General features: G+C 54.9%; 1 protein-coding gene across 5 annotated transcripts in view; it reads left to right on the forward strand.

Annotated features, from left to right (window-relative positions):
• The window catches only part of ACOT7 (acyl-CoA thioesterase 7), a 97,987-nt gene that overhangs the window by 69,032 nt on the left and 13,264 nt on the right, over nt 1-15,691 (forward strand). For all 5 annotated transcript variants that reach the window (XM_043923615.1, XM_043923609.1, XM_043923612.1 and 2 more), the window contains exon 7: nt 6,244-6,360. In XM_043923615.1, coding sequence (XP_043779550.1) covers nt 6,244-6,360 — 117 coding nt within the window. The remainder of the gene's footprint in view (nt 1-6,243; nt 6,361-15,691) is intronic.

Below are 15,691 nucleotides of genomic sequence, written 5' to 3' on the forward strand. Positions count from 1 at the left end.
GGACAGGGCGTCAGATCCTTGGCCGGGGAGGAAGCAAGGAGGCGAGAAAGCACGTTTCCTCCTTTTGAGGAACTTCTGGTCTCCTGGGGTCAAGAGATGAGGGGGCGAAGGCTGGTTTGGGCCCCTGATTCTCCATCGTGCAGCTGACGATTGCCTCGGCGACAGCCCCCTGCCTTCCGGTTCTCACTTTCTAAGAGTCTGTTTCTAAAAACACCATTGTCTGTTACTAAGGCTCCCTGTCACCGGATGACGGGGTGGGAGCTGGGATCTGGTCACAGCCCTGATGCCCCAGCTGCTGTGAACCAGCCTCTCCTGGGCTGGCCAGGAGGCTCCTGCTCACTGGTCAGAGGACACAGCGATGCCCACCACGGACGGCTTTCCTCTGCCCACACCTGCTGCTCCCACGCCTTGGACACAAGGTGGCTCCAGTCCCCCCTCTTATCAAAATGCAGAGCATCTAGCTTGAGAAACCTGGTCAGCGGTGTAGCCTGAGCATGTCCTTCTCTGCGAATGGACTTTTGGTTTTGGTCACCTGTTAGCAGCTTTTGCTTTCTCTTTGGCCGTGATCGTTGGGGGCACACCCCTGTCAGTGTCCTTCCTGTTCCACATCAGGAATGTGAATTCTCCACTGTTGGTCCTCATCCTGAGACCACAGCCCAGATACCCGAGAGGAAACTGACACCCATGGGGATGATTCTGGGTCTTGCGTAAACTTCTGCAAGGTGGCCACCTCTCTCGGGGAGGGGTCAGCGGGGTGGGGGGCTTGTGTATAACCACTGCCCCCGTTCCCTGCTCTCCATGGCATTTGGAACAGCAATCTGCCTGCCCTGCTTCTCCTGTTGCCTGATTAGAACAGGGAAGGCATTGATTCTCAGCAGCAGTGAGCACACTTGACCGTGACCTTCTCCAGCTCCCTGATGCAGAATGTGAGCAGTGAGACCTGGCCTCGTGGCCAGGCAGCCCTTCTCCCCGGCCCCGCGTCTGCAATGCTCGGGGCAAGTGGGAGCCAGATGTCCCCTTTGACATTTTGTCGTTAGAAACGAGTCGTCTTCACTACATTGTACATTGGTTAACCCCCAATACAGTCTTTATTAGATGCCTTTGTTAATACTCCTCTGTCCTTGGTGTCAGAGACCTGCAGGTACATTTGAAATCGGGAGTGGGGAGGGTGGGGCAGGGGAGTGTGGGGAGGACTTCCCTGCTTGTCCAGTGGTTAGGACTCTGTGTTCCCACTGTGGGGGGTACCGCTTCAATCCCTGGTCAAAGGAACTAAGATCCCACAAATGTTGCAGTGTGGCCGAAAAAATAAATTAATTTAAAAAATGAAAAATAAAGAAACCTGGCAGGGAGAAGCCAGACGGTCTCTGGAGGCTGTCGTTCAGCTGGCTCTTAAAATAACTCCCCTTATAATTTCCAAAGGGTGGGCTAGTTAAAATAAGATGAACTTACTATCATTTTCTTAATATAGGAGGCCGGCACCCACACTCTGTCAGCCAGGATTAAATATAGAAATGGGGGCATTGCAAATCGCCACCCACAGTGCGGGCAGAGGCAGTGGCACCGAGCTGGGAGCTGCTAATGGCTGCTTTAGTTTGCAGCAGGCGCGACCCAGTCAGCCCGGCGGGTCCAGGAAAAGAAAATTAAGCCTCTATTTTTAAGCTAGTCAACGTGTTGTCGATACTTTTTTAAAAAAAGAAAAAGGAAAAAACAACCTGTAAGCAGTTAAATGTTAGATTCAAAAATATCTCTGGTACCCGATGTTTATCTGTATGTTAGTGGCCAAGCAGGTCTTATTTTTTCCCTTCCCATAATTCCTGAAATGAATGCAGAACCCAAGGCCAACCAATCCTACAATTTTGTTGTCATCTTTTAAATGATGCATCTCGGGCAACCAGGACAGTGAACAACAGACTGTAACTTGACAAGTCCTCCTCCCATCGTCAGCGGCACCTGTTGTACCTAACTGGGAAGGGATTGGTGCAGTTTTTCAGTGGGAACTTAGAAAGACGCAGTTTTGAGAAAACGCTGATGCTTTTTTTTTTTTTTAGTTCTCCCACTTTATTGCTACCAACCCGTCTCCCTCCACCCTCATGCACACATGCTCAGTCATGTAACCCCGTGGACTGCAGCCCGCCAGGCTCCTCTGTCCATGGACTTTTCCAGGCAAGAATACTGGAGTGGGTTGCCTTGTCCTTCTCCAAACTCTGATGCTTGATATTTTTAGTTGAAGTATTAAAAAAAGTGAAGGGGAGATGGTGGCTTCCCCTGACAGGACAGCAGTGGGAGGAAGGACAGTTAACAAACCAGGCGACTGGGTTTCTGGGTTGTTTTTTATTTTTTTTTTAATTTTAAGATTAATTAATTAATTAATTTGGCTGTGCTGCGTCTTAGCTGCAGCATGTGGTTCCCTGCCTAGGGATCAAACCCGGGCCCCTTGCTTTGGGAGCTCAGAGTCTTAGCCCCTGGACCACCAGGGAAGTCCCCGTTTTTGTTTTTAAACAAAATTTACTTTTCTCAGTGGACACATTGATTGTAATATATCTTGTCTTCAGTCATCGTTAAGGGTGTTTTGTGGTGACAGTCCTTCTTTGCAAACATCATAAAGGACTGAGATTATGAGGGTTTTACTGTCTTATTTCTGCAAGGGCCATTTTCTCTTAGCAGGGAGAACAAGAATATCTCAGACCAGACCCACACAGCGACCGGTCCAGGGCTCACCCAGAAGAGGGAAGACAGCTCGTAGTCAGTGTTTATTATTATACAGGCAGACCTCCTTTTACTGAGTTTCACTTGATTGCACTTCAAAGTTTTTTTTTTTTTTTAAACAAATTGAAGGCTCGTGGCAGCTCTGCATGGAGCAAGTCCGTTGGTGCCATTTTTGCAACAGCATCTGCTCCCTTCATGTCTCTGTGTCGTGTTTTGGTAATTCTCCCAGTATTTCAGACTTGGTCATTATCATGTTTGTAGCGGGGATCCATGATCGGTGATCTCCGACATTGCTGTCACAAAGATATGACTCGTCGAAGGACCTGACGGCATCTTTTAGCAATAGATTCTTCTCAGTTAAGATGTGTACATTGCTTTTTTAGACATAATGCTATTGCATACTCAATATTGACTACAGTGCAGTAGAAACATAGCTTTTATATGCACTGGGGAACCAAAAAATTCGTTTGACCCAGCTGTTTCTAAATTCCCTTTATTGCACGGGTCTGGAACCGAGCTCACAGTATCCCTGAGGTACCTGTAATCTCAGTTTTATGAGATCAATCCCCTTCTCTCTGAGTAGCCCCCAGAGTCCACTTTGCACACAGGACCCCAGAGGGCCCGGTTTTGCTTCACGCTTCTCCATTGCATTTATGAGAACAGACTCGGGGCTGTGGGAGCCATGGGCACAGATTTCTGCTTCTAGCTCTGACCTTGCACTTCCCACACACACACTGCGGGGGCTGGGATTCCTGCCTGTGAAAGGCCAAACACTGAGTTCTGCACATGTCCAAGTTCTTCTCCAAAAGTTTTTCTGTGTCCTGAATGCTAAGATCTACCTGCTGTCACTTCTTGATGACCCCACCATGGTCCCGGGAGGCAGAGGTAACAGAGGTGGATGGGGATGGTCCAGGTGGGGGCCATGTGGAGCAGACCTCCCGTCCCTCGAGGCTGGGGTTCCTCCTCTTTCTGGTCACCAGCTGCCCATGTATCACTGTCCCAGGACCCGGGATAAACCCCAGATTGGGGCATCATCTGACAATAGACTTGCATGGTGAGGTCATGCTTGCTCCTGACCTGGCACCAGGAGGCCATGGGCTCAGTCCAGGGGTCGGTGCTATAAACACCATTGTTTTTTGTCAGAGCTGCGGCCAGGTCCAGTTCTCTCCCAGGTCTCCCAGCTCAGATTTGTGTGCTGGCTGCTGGGGGTGGGCAGGGGGCTATCTGTTCAGATGGTACGCTAGTTTTAAATGATGTGGAGTTTATCAGACACGCCCCTGAGCAGCTTGCCTGGCTTTCTGTGGATGAGATGAGCATGCTCTCCCCGGCCTCATCTGTGCTGACTATGGTCATTAACACAGGTGTGGGCCGGGGACTCGCTGTCAGAGCTGCCTTCTTGGGTCAATCAGAGTTCCTTTGGTCCTTGATCACTCAGTTGGCAGTCCTTTCTGAGTTCTGCGTGTCAGGTTTGGAATTGGTCAGGACATGGGGATGACAAGGCGTGTCCCCACCCTGTGCCAGCTTCCAGGTCACGTGATGCTGTGGTCTGGCCTGGTGGGGGTTCTGGCATCAGGAGCTCAATCAGCTGCTCACGTTCCCCCTCTCCCACTCAGCTCGTGTGCCCTGGGCTCGGGGCCCATCCCAGCCACACACACTAGATCCTGCAGTATTTTTAGTAACAGTGAAATCCCTTGTGGAACCTCTACCCACATTTTGGATAAATGGGGCAAAATGCTGGTTGAAGGAGCTGACTCTTACTTGTTCCACATAGTCTGCTCTTAACAGCTTCTGCTTTTCAGGATGAATAAGTAAGGAATTAATTGTAGGTACTTTCTATGTTCTAAGCATTAATTCCAATATAAATTCTTTTTGTCCAACCTCCAAGTCTCCCCTCCCCTGATGACACCACCAGTTAACCTGGGAACTCTGGGTGCAGGATCCCCTACCTTGCATACACTAATGTCACCCCCATCTCTCATCATGACCTTGAACTCTCTTTTCCACAGTCTTGTCTTAGTCGCAGGGAAAAAGCAAATTGTTGCTGTTCATTCTCTAAGTCGTGTCTGACTCTGCGACCCCAAGGGACTGCAGGACTCCAGGCTTCCCTGTTCACCATCTCCCGGAGTTTACTCAAACTCAAGTCCATTGAGTCGGTGATGCCATCCAACCGTCTCATTCTCTGTAGCCCCCTTCTCCTCCTGCCTTCAGTCTTTCCCGGCATCAGGGTCTTTTCCAATAAGTCAAGTATTCACATCAAGTGGACAAGGTATTAGAGCTTCAGCTTCAGCATCAGCCCTTCCCATGAATATTCACGGTTGATCTCTTTTAGGATGGACTGGTGTGATCTCCCTTGTTTTCTTACATAACAGCTTATTGAGATGTAATTCGTGTACCATACAGCTTACCCGTTACAGGTCATTGATTTTTCTGTAGTGTATTCACAGCGTCACACAGCCATCACCACAAGCAATTGTAGAACACTTGCATCACCCCAAGGAGAGACCTCTTACCCACATTAGGAGCCAGTCCCCACTTCTCCTGAACTCCCTGTGCCCAGGCAACCTTTAGTCTGCTTTCTGTCTCTATGGACTTTCATATTCTGGATATTTCATATAAATGGAATCCTCTAATACGTGGTCTTTTGTATTTGACTTCTTTTACTCAGCATAATGTTAAGTTTCATCCGTGTTGTCACCTGTTGTCAGTACTTTGTTTCTTTTTATCACTAAGTAATATTCCACTGTGGGGCTTCCCACGTGGCACAGTAAAGAATCCACCTGCCAATGCAGAAGACTTGAGTTCGATCCCTGGTCTGGGAAGATCCACTGGAGAAGGAAATGGCAACCCACTCCAGCATTCTTGCCTGTGAAATCCCGTGGACAGAGGAGGAACCTGTTGTTCATGGTGTCACAAAAGAGTTGCACCCGACTTAGCAACTAAACAACAATATTCCACTGTGCAGATACACCACATTGTCTTTGTCCTTTTAGCTGTGGATACACATCTGTGTTTCTCTGCTCTGGTGTATTATGAGTAAGGCCCTCATGAGATAGTGTGTACAAGTTTTTGTGTGAATGGATGTTTTTCTTTCTCTTGGGTGCACACCTAAGAGTGGAATTGCTGGGTCATGTGCCAACTCTGTGTCCAGCCTTCTGAGAACCTCCCAGCTGTTTCCAAAACAGCTGCATGATTTCCATCCCCACCAGCCGTGTAGAGGGTTGATTCTCCACCTTCCCTCCAGCTCTTGTCATCTGGCTTTCTGATGGCTGCCACCCCAGAAGAGGGCGTGACAAAGCTTTCCTGGCAGGATAGGACACCTATAGAGATTAGGAGCAGGGTCATCACTTTGTCAGTGGCCTAGACCCTCAGCCAAGGTCGTCTTCCAAAGCTCTCAGGAAGCAAGGTTTTCAGCTTGAACTTCAGTCGGCTTCAGCCCTACTGGTGGAAGCAGGGGCATCATTTCCCATGACTTGTTTCCAGGATGGGCAGTGGGCTCCTCTCCTCCACATCTAACCTGCTGCCTGCCCTCCTCTGCAGGGGTCACCATGAAGCTCATGGACGAGGTGGCTGGGATCGTGGCCGCACGTCACTGCAAGACCAACATAGTCACGGCCTCCGTGGATGCCATTAACTTCCACGACAAGATCCGAAAAGGTAACAGAACTCCACAGACAGAGAGGGGCCGCCTTGGCTACTTGGGTCTGTGTACAGTTTACTTTTGGTTCACCCTGGCTCCCCCAGGCCCTGGTCTCTGCTCATTTGCCAGAGAAACAGAAGCCAGAGGGCTTTATCCCACTGTGATGTTGTTCAGCCTCTAAGTTGTGTCTGACTTTTTGCGACGCCATGGACTGCAGCATGCCAGGCTTCCCTGTCCTTCACTGTCTCCTGGAGTTTGCTCAAACTCATGTCCATTGAGTTGGTGATGCTGTCTAACCATCTCATTAAGGGGTGTCCTTGGTGGCTCAGACAGTAAAGAATCTGCCTGTGATACAGGAGACACCAGTTCGATCCCTGGTTTGGGGAAGTTTCCCCTGGGGAAGGACATGGCAACCCATGCTACTATTCTTGCCTGAAGAACTTCACAGACAGAGGGTCCTGGTGGGCTGCAATCTGTGGGATTGCAGAGTCGAACAAGACTTAGTGACTAACACTTGTCACTTGTTCCTGCTAAAGAGCAGCGTAAACTTACCCTCTTGAGGGGCCTGGTACACAGAGCCCTGCGAAGACCCCACGTGCACAGTGGTGGTGTGTAACCTCTGGGGGAGGGGAGATGGATCTCCTATGTTGTCAGCAGTGGCCGGGTCAGAGCAGGAAGCCCCCAGCCTTCAGCCCATCTGCACCATCCAGCACAGAGCCGGTGGTTTTCCCAGCAGAGATCCAGTCCCAGCCCCACCTTGAAATGGTTCCGTGCTCGTCTGAAGACATACTGTGACTGTCCCTTCAGTCTGTTGTGTCTTCTGAGATGAGGCTGTGTGCCCCTGGAGAGCAGCCCTTACATCACTCTGGGGTCAGGGGTCCAGGCGGTGAGAGGGGCAGAGAGAAGGTGGGGGTGACAGAGAGAAGGCGGGGGCTGACTCCTCGCCCCCGGCCTCGGGGAGCAGTGCTGGGCGGAGCAGCGCCAGCGGTCCAGGCCTCTGAGGCCCCCTCCAGCTGGGGTCTAGCCCAGCTGCACGCACGCGCCTGCAGACATGCTTGGCAAATAAGTGCTGCCCGCTGGGGACAAAGCAACCTGAAGCGGGGGCGCCTCCCCTCCTGGCCTGGTCGAGAGCGCGTCATCTGACCCACGCTGGACTGGGGTGGGTACTTTAAGGGAGGGAAGGGATGGTCTGTGGCTCCCTGCTTTCAGAACCCCTTCCCAACTAGTAGGTATTTGTGTCAGATGCAGACCACAGTCCTTTTAGAATTTTCCCAAAATGAGTGGGTCTTGTCCATCTTGGCAGGTCCTCCCAGGGCCTTGGTGCTGTATATGGGGGTGCTGTGGACGTTCGGGAGAGGAAGGGTCCTCTCCGGCTGCAAGTCCTGGCCCTTCCTTTTCTGGAACTGACTGCTCCCTGGATAAATCACTGTGATCACAGCGTCACTTTTAAACATGATGTCAGAACCCACAGTGGACATCATGCTCATTCAGTGCATCCCCAGTGCCCTCTGAGAACTGCCAGCTGGGTGTCCTCCAGAGGTGGCCAGTTCCTCCAGATCAGCCCATCAGCCAGCTCTTTCACCGCTGAGGGGAAGGCTCCAGAGAGTGAAGTCTGCCTTTGTTAGAAACAGGGAGCCCACCCCTCCTCACCCCTGGCTCTTCACCCTCCATCCCTCTTGTGACCAGAATCCCGTTTCAACAGGGAGGTTGGGGAGGTCAAGGAGATGCTCGTTGGGCAAGGAGATGCTCAGTTGGTTTGTTTTGAGGGAACACTGTGAACCCTGGCCGGAGGAGAGCACTTTTCCTGGGGATGCATTGAAACCTGGGAGATGTCAGGGCAATGTGGGTGCAGAAAAGACTTTGTTTCTGAAAAGTTAGTTTTATTCCAAAACACAGAGAATAGGGGACTTCCCTGGTCGTCCAAAGGTTAAGACTGAACTTCCACTGTTGGGGGCATAGGTTCACTCCCTCCTCGGGGAACTGAGATCCCACATTCCTCAGGGCGTGGCCAAACAAAAGGCCAAAACACAGTGAAAGGGATCTTCATTTTCACAAGCCGTGCTTTTCTGTTGGAACATTCCACTGCGGGTGGAGTGAGAGTGAGGGCTGGGCTGTGGGCTGCCCCCCACGACGTTGAGCCCTTTGCACCCCACACCCCCACAAACCCCTTGCGGCATCAGAGCCTTGGCCTTGAGCCTGTGCAGCCTGGGGCCCCAGAGCTGGGCCTCCCGGCCTGGGGAGCCCCAGGGAGCAGAGAGACGGTTTCTCTTTTCTCGGATCACATCTTGTTTTGTGTATAAAGGAATGTGGGCCACACTGAAGTCACAGTTATGGAGTCTGGCCCGTTTCAGCGCAGTGTCCCCGGGGCCATTAGACAGTGTCACACCTTATTTGTTGTTTTCCCAAGGAGTGTCCCCGTGTGAAGCTGTCGACTTCTTCACTCCCTGCCTCGCTGTGGCTTGAGGAGGAGGAGCCTGGCCAGTCACTGCTGATGAGGTCTCAGTCCTGGCCGCTTCAGACAGTTGTCACATGTCGTGTTCAACACGGAGGGGCAGAGGCCCCGGGGGAACTGCCGCTCCCTGGCCCCTCGTCCTCTCTCACTGTCCGCTCCTTTCTGGGGACGTGCAGGGCGAGGCTGGCCGTGCCTGGATGACCCCGCGGGCTCAGGGTTCCTGGCGCCGGGCATCAGAAGAGTGTCAGACACTTGATGAAGGGGCGGTGTTGACATTCCCCATGGTTCCGCTTCGATTTTCTGATGCAAATCTGCTGAGATGGCTGTGAGCCCGTGGGGCTCTCGGGGCGCAGAGTTTGAGCTGCTGCCGGTCCTTGGTCTCGGCCGCGAGGGCGGGAGCCGGTGCCACCGCGGAGGGGAGGGCTGCATGGCTGTGTCCAGTTCTGCCGGCAGGAGGGCAGGGCAGCAAGAGGGCGTGTAAGTGCTCCCAGGCGGTGCAGCAGTGACCACAGCCTGGGAGCTCCAGGTATCAGCAGTGTATCCCCTCCCCGTTAAATGGAGGCCAGGTGCGCCTTTGGGGGCCGTTATTCTGATGACCATAGATGGGGGTCTTAGCAGAGGCGGGGTGACTTTCTCTGACTCCCCTGTTTCACCATATTTCATTTGAACAACAGCTGGAATGGAGAGGAGGCCAGGCCTTTGGGTTGAGGCAGGAACTGCTCAGCTGTGTCTTTGTTCAGCCTCCGGGAGGCTGCTTCCTCAGAGGATGGGCGTTGGTGTGCTGTCGGCAGACGCCGGCCCGGCTGTGGCCTCAGTGGTCACTTGGGGGGGTGTCTGTCAGGGAGCCACGTGTGCAGCTTTGTGGCATGAAAACGTCGCCCGGAAGTAGTTCAGAGGACGACTTTGAATCTCAGCCCCAGCCAGTGTGTACTGAGAGGGGGCTGGTGGCGCCCACACTTCTGACACAGTGGGGGCAGCCTGCAGGGTGGGGACAGTGCCCTCTCGCAGGGTGTGGCAGGTCTGCTGTCACCAACCAGATTCCTGGAGCACGCCGTCACTGCCACCTGGACCACAGAGGGCCCACCTCTCATACCCTCATCAACCCTCCCTCCAGCCCACATTCACGGTCTTTAACACCGGTGACCTGTCGTCCTGGTGACCCCTCCGGGTTCAGCCCAGCCCCTCCACCGGGCACTGAAAGTCCTCCAGCGTTCGTCCCCCTTCCCACTGAGGTAGGTGGGTTTGGGGGTCTTGGCGGTTGTGTACAGAATCGAACTCGAGCCAGGCCATCGAGGTGGAGGAGGAGCACTTTGTCCAGGAGTTGGGCCTGGGGGGGAGTCCAGTGTCACATACCTGAGACCCCTTAGAAAGTGGTACCCAGGTGAGGTCAGTGCTGAGGGAAGGCACAGGGGACCCCAACCGCCCACCTGAAAACAGGGCTGCCGGCGTCAGTCGGGGCAAGCTGGTGAAGCCTAAAGTCCTGAGCTTACTTTCACTTGCTCCATTTCTGACTTTTTGTTGAGATGCCAAAATGCTAAGAAAAGTGCAAAGGGGAAAATAGTTGCCTTTGGAGGCAACTAGTGGTTTTGGAGGCCTTGGGTAGGAAAACCTACAGCTGACCTACACTGCTCTTGTGGAGAAGTGATCCCCCCAGAGTCTCAGGGTGGGAAGCGAAGTCTCTAGAAGATGCTTATCGTAAGCACACTTGCTGCCCCAGCTCCTTGGAGCTTAGACACTGAGCTCTTCTCAAAGTTTGCAGTACTTGGCAGTGTAGCCTTGGGAAGAGTGATGTTTTAGTATTCTGCTTTCTTTTCTGAATCCCTGTCTGAAACCTGCCCTGGAAGAGGCCCCATTGTAGGGGGAGCCGGCGGCCCTCCTGGGTGGCCCCTCGAGGCAGCCCCGCTGTGACTTAGAAACGGATCAGCTGTGACCTGCAGCTCGGCTTGCTGCGGGTGCCTCTTCTGTTTAACTCCGGTGCATTGCTCACTTTCGAGTGCCAGACGTGGTGCTGAATGCTTCACACAATTACCCCTCACATGGGGGAGGGTACGATTGTCCTCCCCAATGTGACAGGAGCCCTGTTTATTCAGTTTTCTGATTTGGAAACTGCTGGTCAAGGGATTAAGGAAAGTGCCCATGGCCAAAGGGCGGGTCCGTGGTGGAGCCGGGGGGTGGGGGGGAGGCGGGGACAGTGGCTCCAAGGTCAGAGCTCTCGAACCCATGCCTGGTGCCCTCCCACCACCCTCCGGCCCTGAACAGCACGGGGTCCTCTGCCAGGGCCCAGGGGCGTCAGCCTCAGTGGCGATGCTGATCAGGTGCAGCGCCAGTCACTGTAGATGCTCTCACTGAACTGCCAGAGGAGCGATGGTTCCCCCATCACACGTATGTGAGACTCCAAACTGAAACAGGGCTGAGGGTTCTGCAGTCATTGGCGTTTGGCCCCAAGGAAGGCCCGGCTCTGCCTGTGTCCCCTCATAGTCTTGGCCCGGGGACCCCTTTTCCTGCTGAATTCGGACAGTTAGAGGCAGACAGTTCAGTCTCTGCTCCCAGTAGCTCTAAATCTGCTTATGTCAGGTTTACCCACACGAGCCCCCCAGCACCGTCCCCACAACTGTCAGTAGCCACATGCGGCCATGATTCAATGTCAGTAATGAAAGTGTCAGTATTGAAAGTGCTACTCTCTGGTCAACAGGCCCGCGATCCTCCCTGAGGCTTCAGGAGAGAATCTGCTTCCTGCCTTTTCTGGCTTCTAGAGGTGCCTGCACTCACTGGCTTGTGGCCCGTTGTCCACCCTTACAGCCACAGCCCAGCATCTCCCTGATCCTGCGTCTGTGGTCACGGCTCCCTCGTCCGCTCGTGAGGACTGCTGAGATGATCTTGGGCCTACCTGGGTGATGGAGGTTGAGCTCCCACCTCAAGATCTCTAACCTCATCCCACCTGTGAGGTCCCTTTGTGTTAAATTCCAGCTGACACAGAGAGGCGGTGGGGCTCCAGCCCACTTCTGAGCTCTGCCGTTCTCCCCACCCTGGTCTCACCCTGTGAGCCCTGGGGATAGGACGCTCGCAGAAACCCCAGGAGAGCACGGAGCTGCTCAGCTCTTGTGGGATGGGAAGTGCTCCCCCTCTGTGGCCAGCCTCCCAGCAGTGGTCATGGGCCCCTCTGAGGTTTGGGGGTTAGGGATGACAGGTGGATCATCACAGAGGGTTTGCACTGGAACTAGGGTCCCCGAGAGCACAGCTGAGCCCCCACCTCTCAGACAGGCTCCTATGCTGGGGATGCCCCCCGTGGGTCCAGCCATGAATGCAGTCACTCTTCAGCCTCAGATCCGGGACAACTGCCCATGTCCTGGGACCCAGGTGGAAGGGCAGGGGTTCATCCATGTCTTCTCTGCTGAAGAGCTGAGGCTCCCTGCCCAGTGCACTCGCCCGTTTGATTCATTGTGACAGCGTCAGAAGCAGCTTCTTGCCCGATGCAAATGTGCCTGCTGCAGAAAGAGAGGAAGGAAGCAATTTGTTTTAAATGTCACTCCTTATTATTACCTTGTTAGAAGGACTCTTCTCATGCCCTCAAGACACCACAGGGCGTTCCATGGGCACTCCCTCCCCTGGGTTTTCAGACATTTCCCCCACCCCAAGGGCTGTGAGAGAAGGACACTTGGACCCCCAGACGTGACAGTCCTGGGCTTCTGTCCACACACATACTGTGCGGGAGTGACCCCCCAGAGAGACAGCTGTTTCCAGACAAGGAAATTGAGGCACAGCAGGCTCCAGCCTTGCCTCCTGCCCAAGTTCAAACCTAGGGCTATGGGACCCCCAGCGCCCAGGGCTCCTCCGCAGGGCACCATATCCTGGGTGATTGGCGGGCCCCCCAGGCAGTTCCAGACCTGGAGAGCCTGCCCCTCATGGGGACGGTCTGTCTGTGTCAGGGCTAATCTGTCCCTGCTTCTGTGGCTTGAAGGAGAACTGGGTGGTCCCTCCTGGCCTCACTTCCTGGGATCCCACCCCATCCAAGGTGGCACGTGGCACCCAGCGCCTGCGGGAGATGCTGTTTTTCCCCTTGAGCGTGTTCCACCACTCTTAAACGTGCTGTTGTCCAGGTGGGTTTGGGTGTGTGAGCTAGTGGGACAGTCCCCAGGCAGTGTCTCAGCCCTTTGGACCACTCTACCAGGGCCACGTGTGTCTCACGGCCCCCCATGGGGCACCCTTGAGCACGTGGCAGGTCACACCTGCCCTTGCAGTTTCTGAGACAAAGCGAACAGGAGCCTAGCTGGACTCAGGCTGGGGTCGTGCTCTACCCAGACAGGCCCCCACTGTCCCGGGCTGAGGTTGAGGCCGGCCCAGCACCCCCAGAGATAGTGGCCCTGCCCCTGGTCCCAGGGAGGAGGGAGGGAGCGTGGCTTGCCAGGCTGCTTGGGCAGAGGCGGCCACCGTGGTAGCTGAGGTGAAGCGTCTGCAGGAGGGGCCCTCCCCGGCTGGAGTCCTCCGTGGCTGCTGTCCACACAGGGCCACGTGTTGGTTCAGGGGTGAGGGGCGCCCACTCATGGGGCCCTCAGGCTGTGAGGGATCTGAGCAGACCTGCAGGTGCCTGGGGCTGGATACCTGGAAGGAGAAGAGCTCCGTTCCAGAAAGAGGTGCCCGTGCAGAGGGTGACTGGGGTGGGGCTGCGTGGGGGGTGGTCTGTGGAGTAGGCATGTCTGTTTCCACAAAGCTAGGCCCATTGCTGGTGACTCCTGCCTCTGTGGACTGACCGCTCTGTGCTCTCAGGTCCTGGGGGGAGCCGGCGACATGGCAGCGGCTGGTGGGAGCTTCCTGGCTCCTGGGAGCTGACAAGCCATGGGTGTGGCCACAGCTGCCCTGGGGTGCCCCTGACCTCCGTGACTGACCCCTTCCCCAGTGACTGACTGCAGACCCCAGGGCTGTGTGGGGTGTACTTTCCCAGCCAAGGGTCAGGGAAGGTTGGCCCTTGGCTGCACTGGGGTCTCTTCTTGTCAGTTTCAAATCCAGTCCCTGCCCCTCAATTACCGAGTCTGGCTTCCCGTTTTCAAGCACCTCCGTGTGAGGCAACCTGGGGTGAGTGGAGCCTGGGGCTCGTGACGTAGGAGTGTTGCCATCTCCGAGAGGTGGAGAGGCTGGTGTTGGGGCTGTACTGAAGCTTTCCCGACTTCTAGGAGGCAGTCATTGTGTCTCCTACCGTGAGTGGCTCTCAGGACCGTGTCCCCTCGGGTCTCACATTTATCATCAGCCTGCTTCATTGTCTGAAGTCAGTTTTGATGAAAAATTTCTTCACATTTCTACCTGAAGTGATCAGCCATGCAGTTGGTGGGGAGCTTACACAGGAGATACGGCATGGGTGTGTTTTCGTTTGTTCTTTGGACAAACAGTTGTTAAAAGGCTCTGCATTCGTTGCCCCTGCATCCCTGCCCCTTGGCTGGGAGCTCTGGTGAGTTTCCTGTTGAGGAAGGGGCTTGACCCTGCTTCTCAGCTTGTGGTCCCCCAAGCCCTCTGTCTGGTCACGGGTGAGAGGGTGGTGGCCGGCACTGGGGTAGGCTGATGGGGATGGGTAGGGATGCTGGGAGATCCCTCAGGGATGCCCACCTCCCCTTCCTACTCCCCTAGAGACGGCCCATGGGGGCCACATGGGGGTTGTTCCCAGGGTGGGCCTAGGCACTTTGCACGTTGCTGACTCGTTGGCCTTCCTTTCCCCCAGAAGTGGCCATGTGCGACACGGAGTGCTCCCTGTGAATATGGGGTGAGTGTGGCACAGAGCATCTGTACTTTTTAACACAAATAACTGCTCCTGCTTTTGACTGCCCACACGCTGACCCCTAACCATCACCCGCTGCCCCGACTTGTCTGTCCTGGTCTCTAAACATGTGTTGTGGGGCTGTCTCTGTGGAGCTGGGACGTTGGGGTTCTCAGGTGTTAGGTCACTGCAGCCAGCACTGGTCTGACCTAGACAGGAATTGCCTTGAGCCTGGCCCAGAAGCAGGCTGGTTTGGGGTGGTGGTCCTGGGCACGTGTCAGAGGAAAGCCCTAAGCATCAGTGCTGCCTTGGGGTGCAAAGCACCATCAGTGGTGGTGATAAGGGCACCGCATGCCTGCTGCCCTCAGGCAGGAGCCGCAGCACCTGGCTCGTTTCATGCCAGTCCCTGGTTACCCCGAGGGGCACCTCAAGTCTGTTTATAAGAGAAAAACTGGGTTCCGTGAGATTAAGTCAGAGGAAGGGAAGGCCAGGGCCAGAGGTTGCAGGGAGTCTGTGACTGGGAGAGATGCTCTAGGGTAGGTGTTCAGGACCCAAGGGTGTGGGGAGTGCAGAGAGGTTGGGTGGGGGTGGGGGGGAAAGCAGGGGACCCCCCCCCTCCGGGACAGTATCATGGGAATGTGTAACCGTCTGTGAGGAAAACTGCTGGAGTTGGGAGGTGGGGGCACACGGGGACTCTGACCACAGAGAGGGCCATGGGGGTGTCTTTGGAGGGCAGATCTTTGGCTCAGGGAAGAGTGCTGGTCCCATGGGCAAGACTGGCGGGGAGGAGAGATGCAGCCCCACCTGGACAGAAGGTAGGAAGGAGACATGGGCTGAAGTGCAGATGGTGGCTCCAGGGGACTTAGGACTGCGGTCAGCATGAAGGGTTGGCCTGACCATACACACAACCCTGCCATCAGACCAGCATCCGGAATGTTAGAGCCGACTGGGAGGGACTGGGGAGGGTGGAGGAAAGTTCTTCAGTGGCCCTTAGAGCAGGTGGGGGGTCGGGGGGAGGCAGCCATGCAGCTCCAGGGCCACAAGTAAGGCCAGAGTGTGGTCAGCACAGATTCAGCCTTAACCCGCCGAGGGACCTGAGAGCGCGTGGGGGGCCGGCACCCTTCCCCAGACCCTGCCACCTCGGGGGTAGAGA

The sequence above is a fragment of the Cervus elaphus genome, chromosome 14 (assembly GCF_910594005.1).
Source record: "Cervus elaphus chromosome 14, mCerEla1.1, whole genome shotgun sequence".
NCBI lineage: Eukaryota > Metazoa > Chordata > Mammalia > Artiodactyla > Cervidae > Cervus > Cervus elaphus.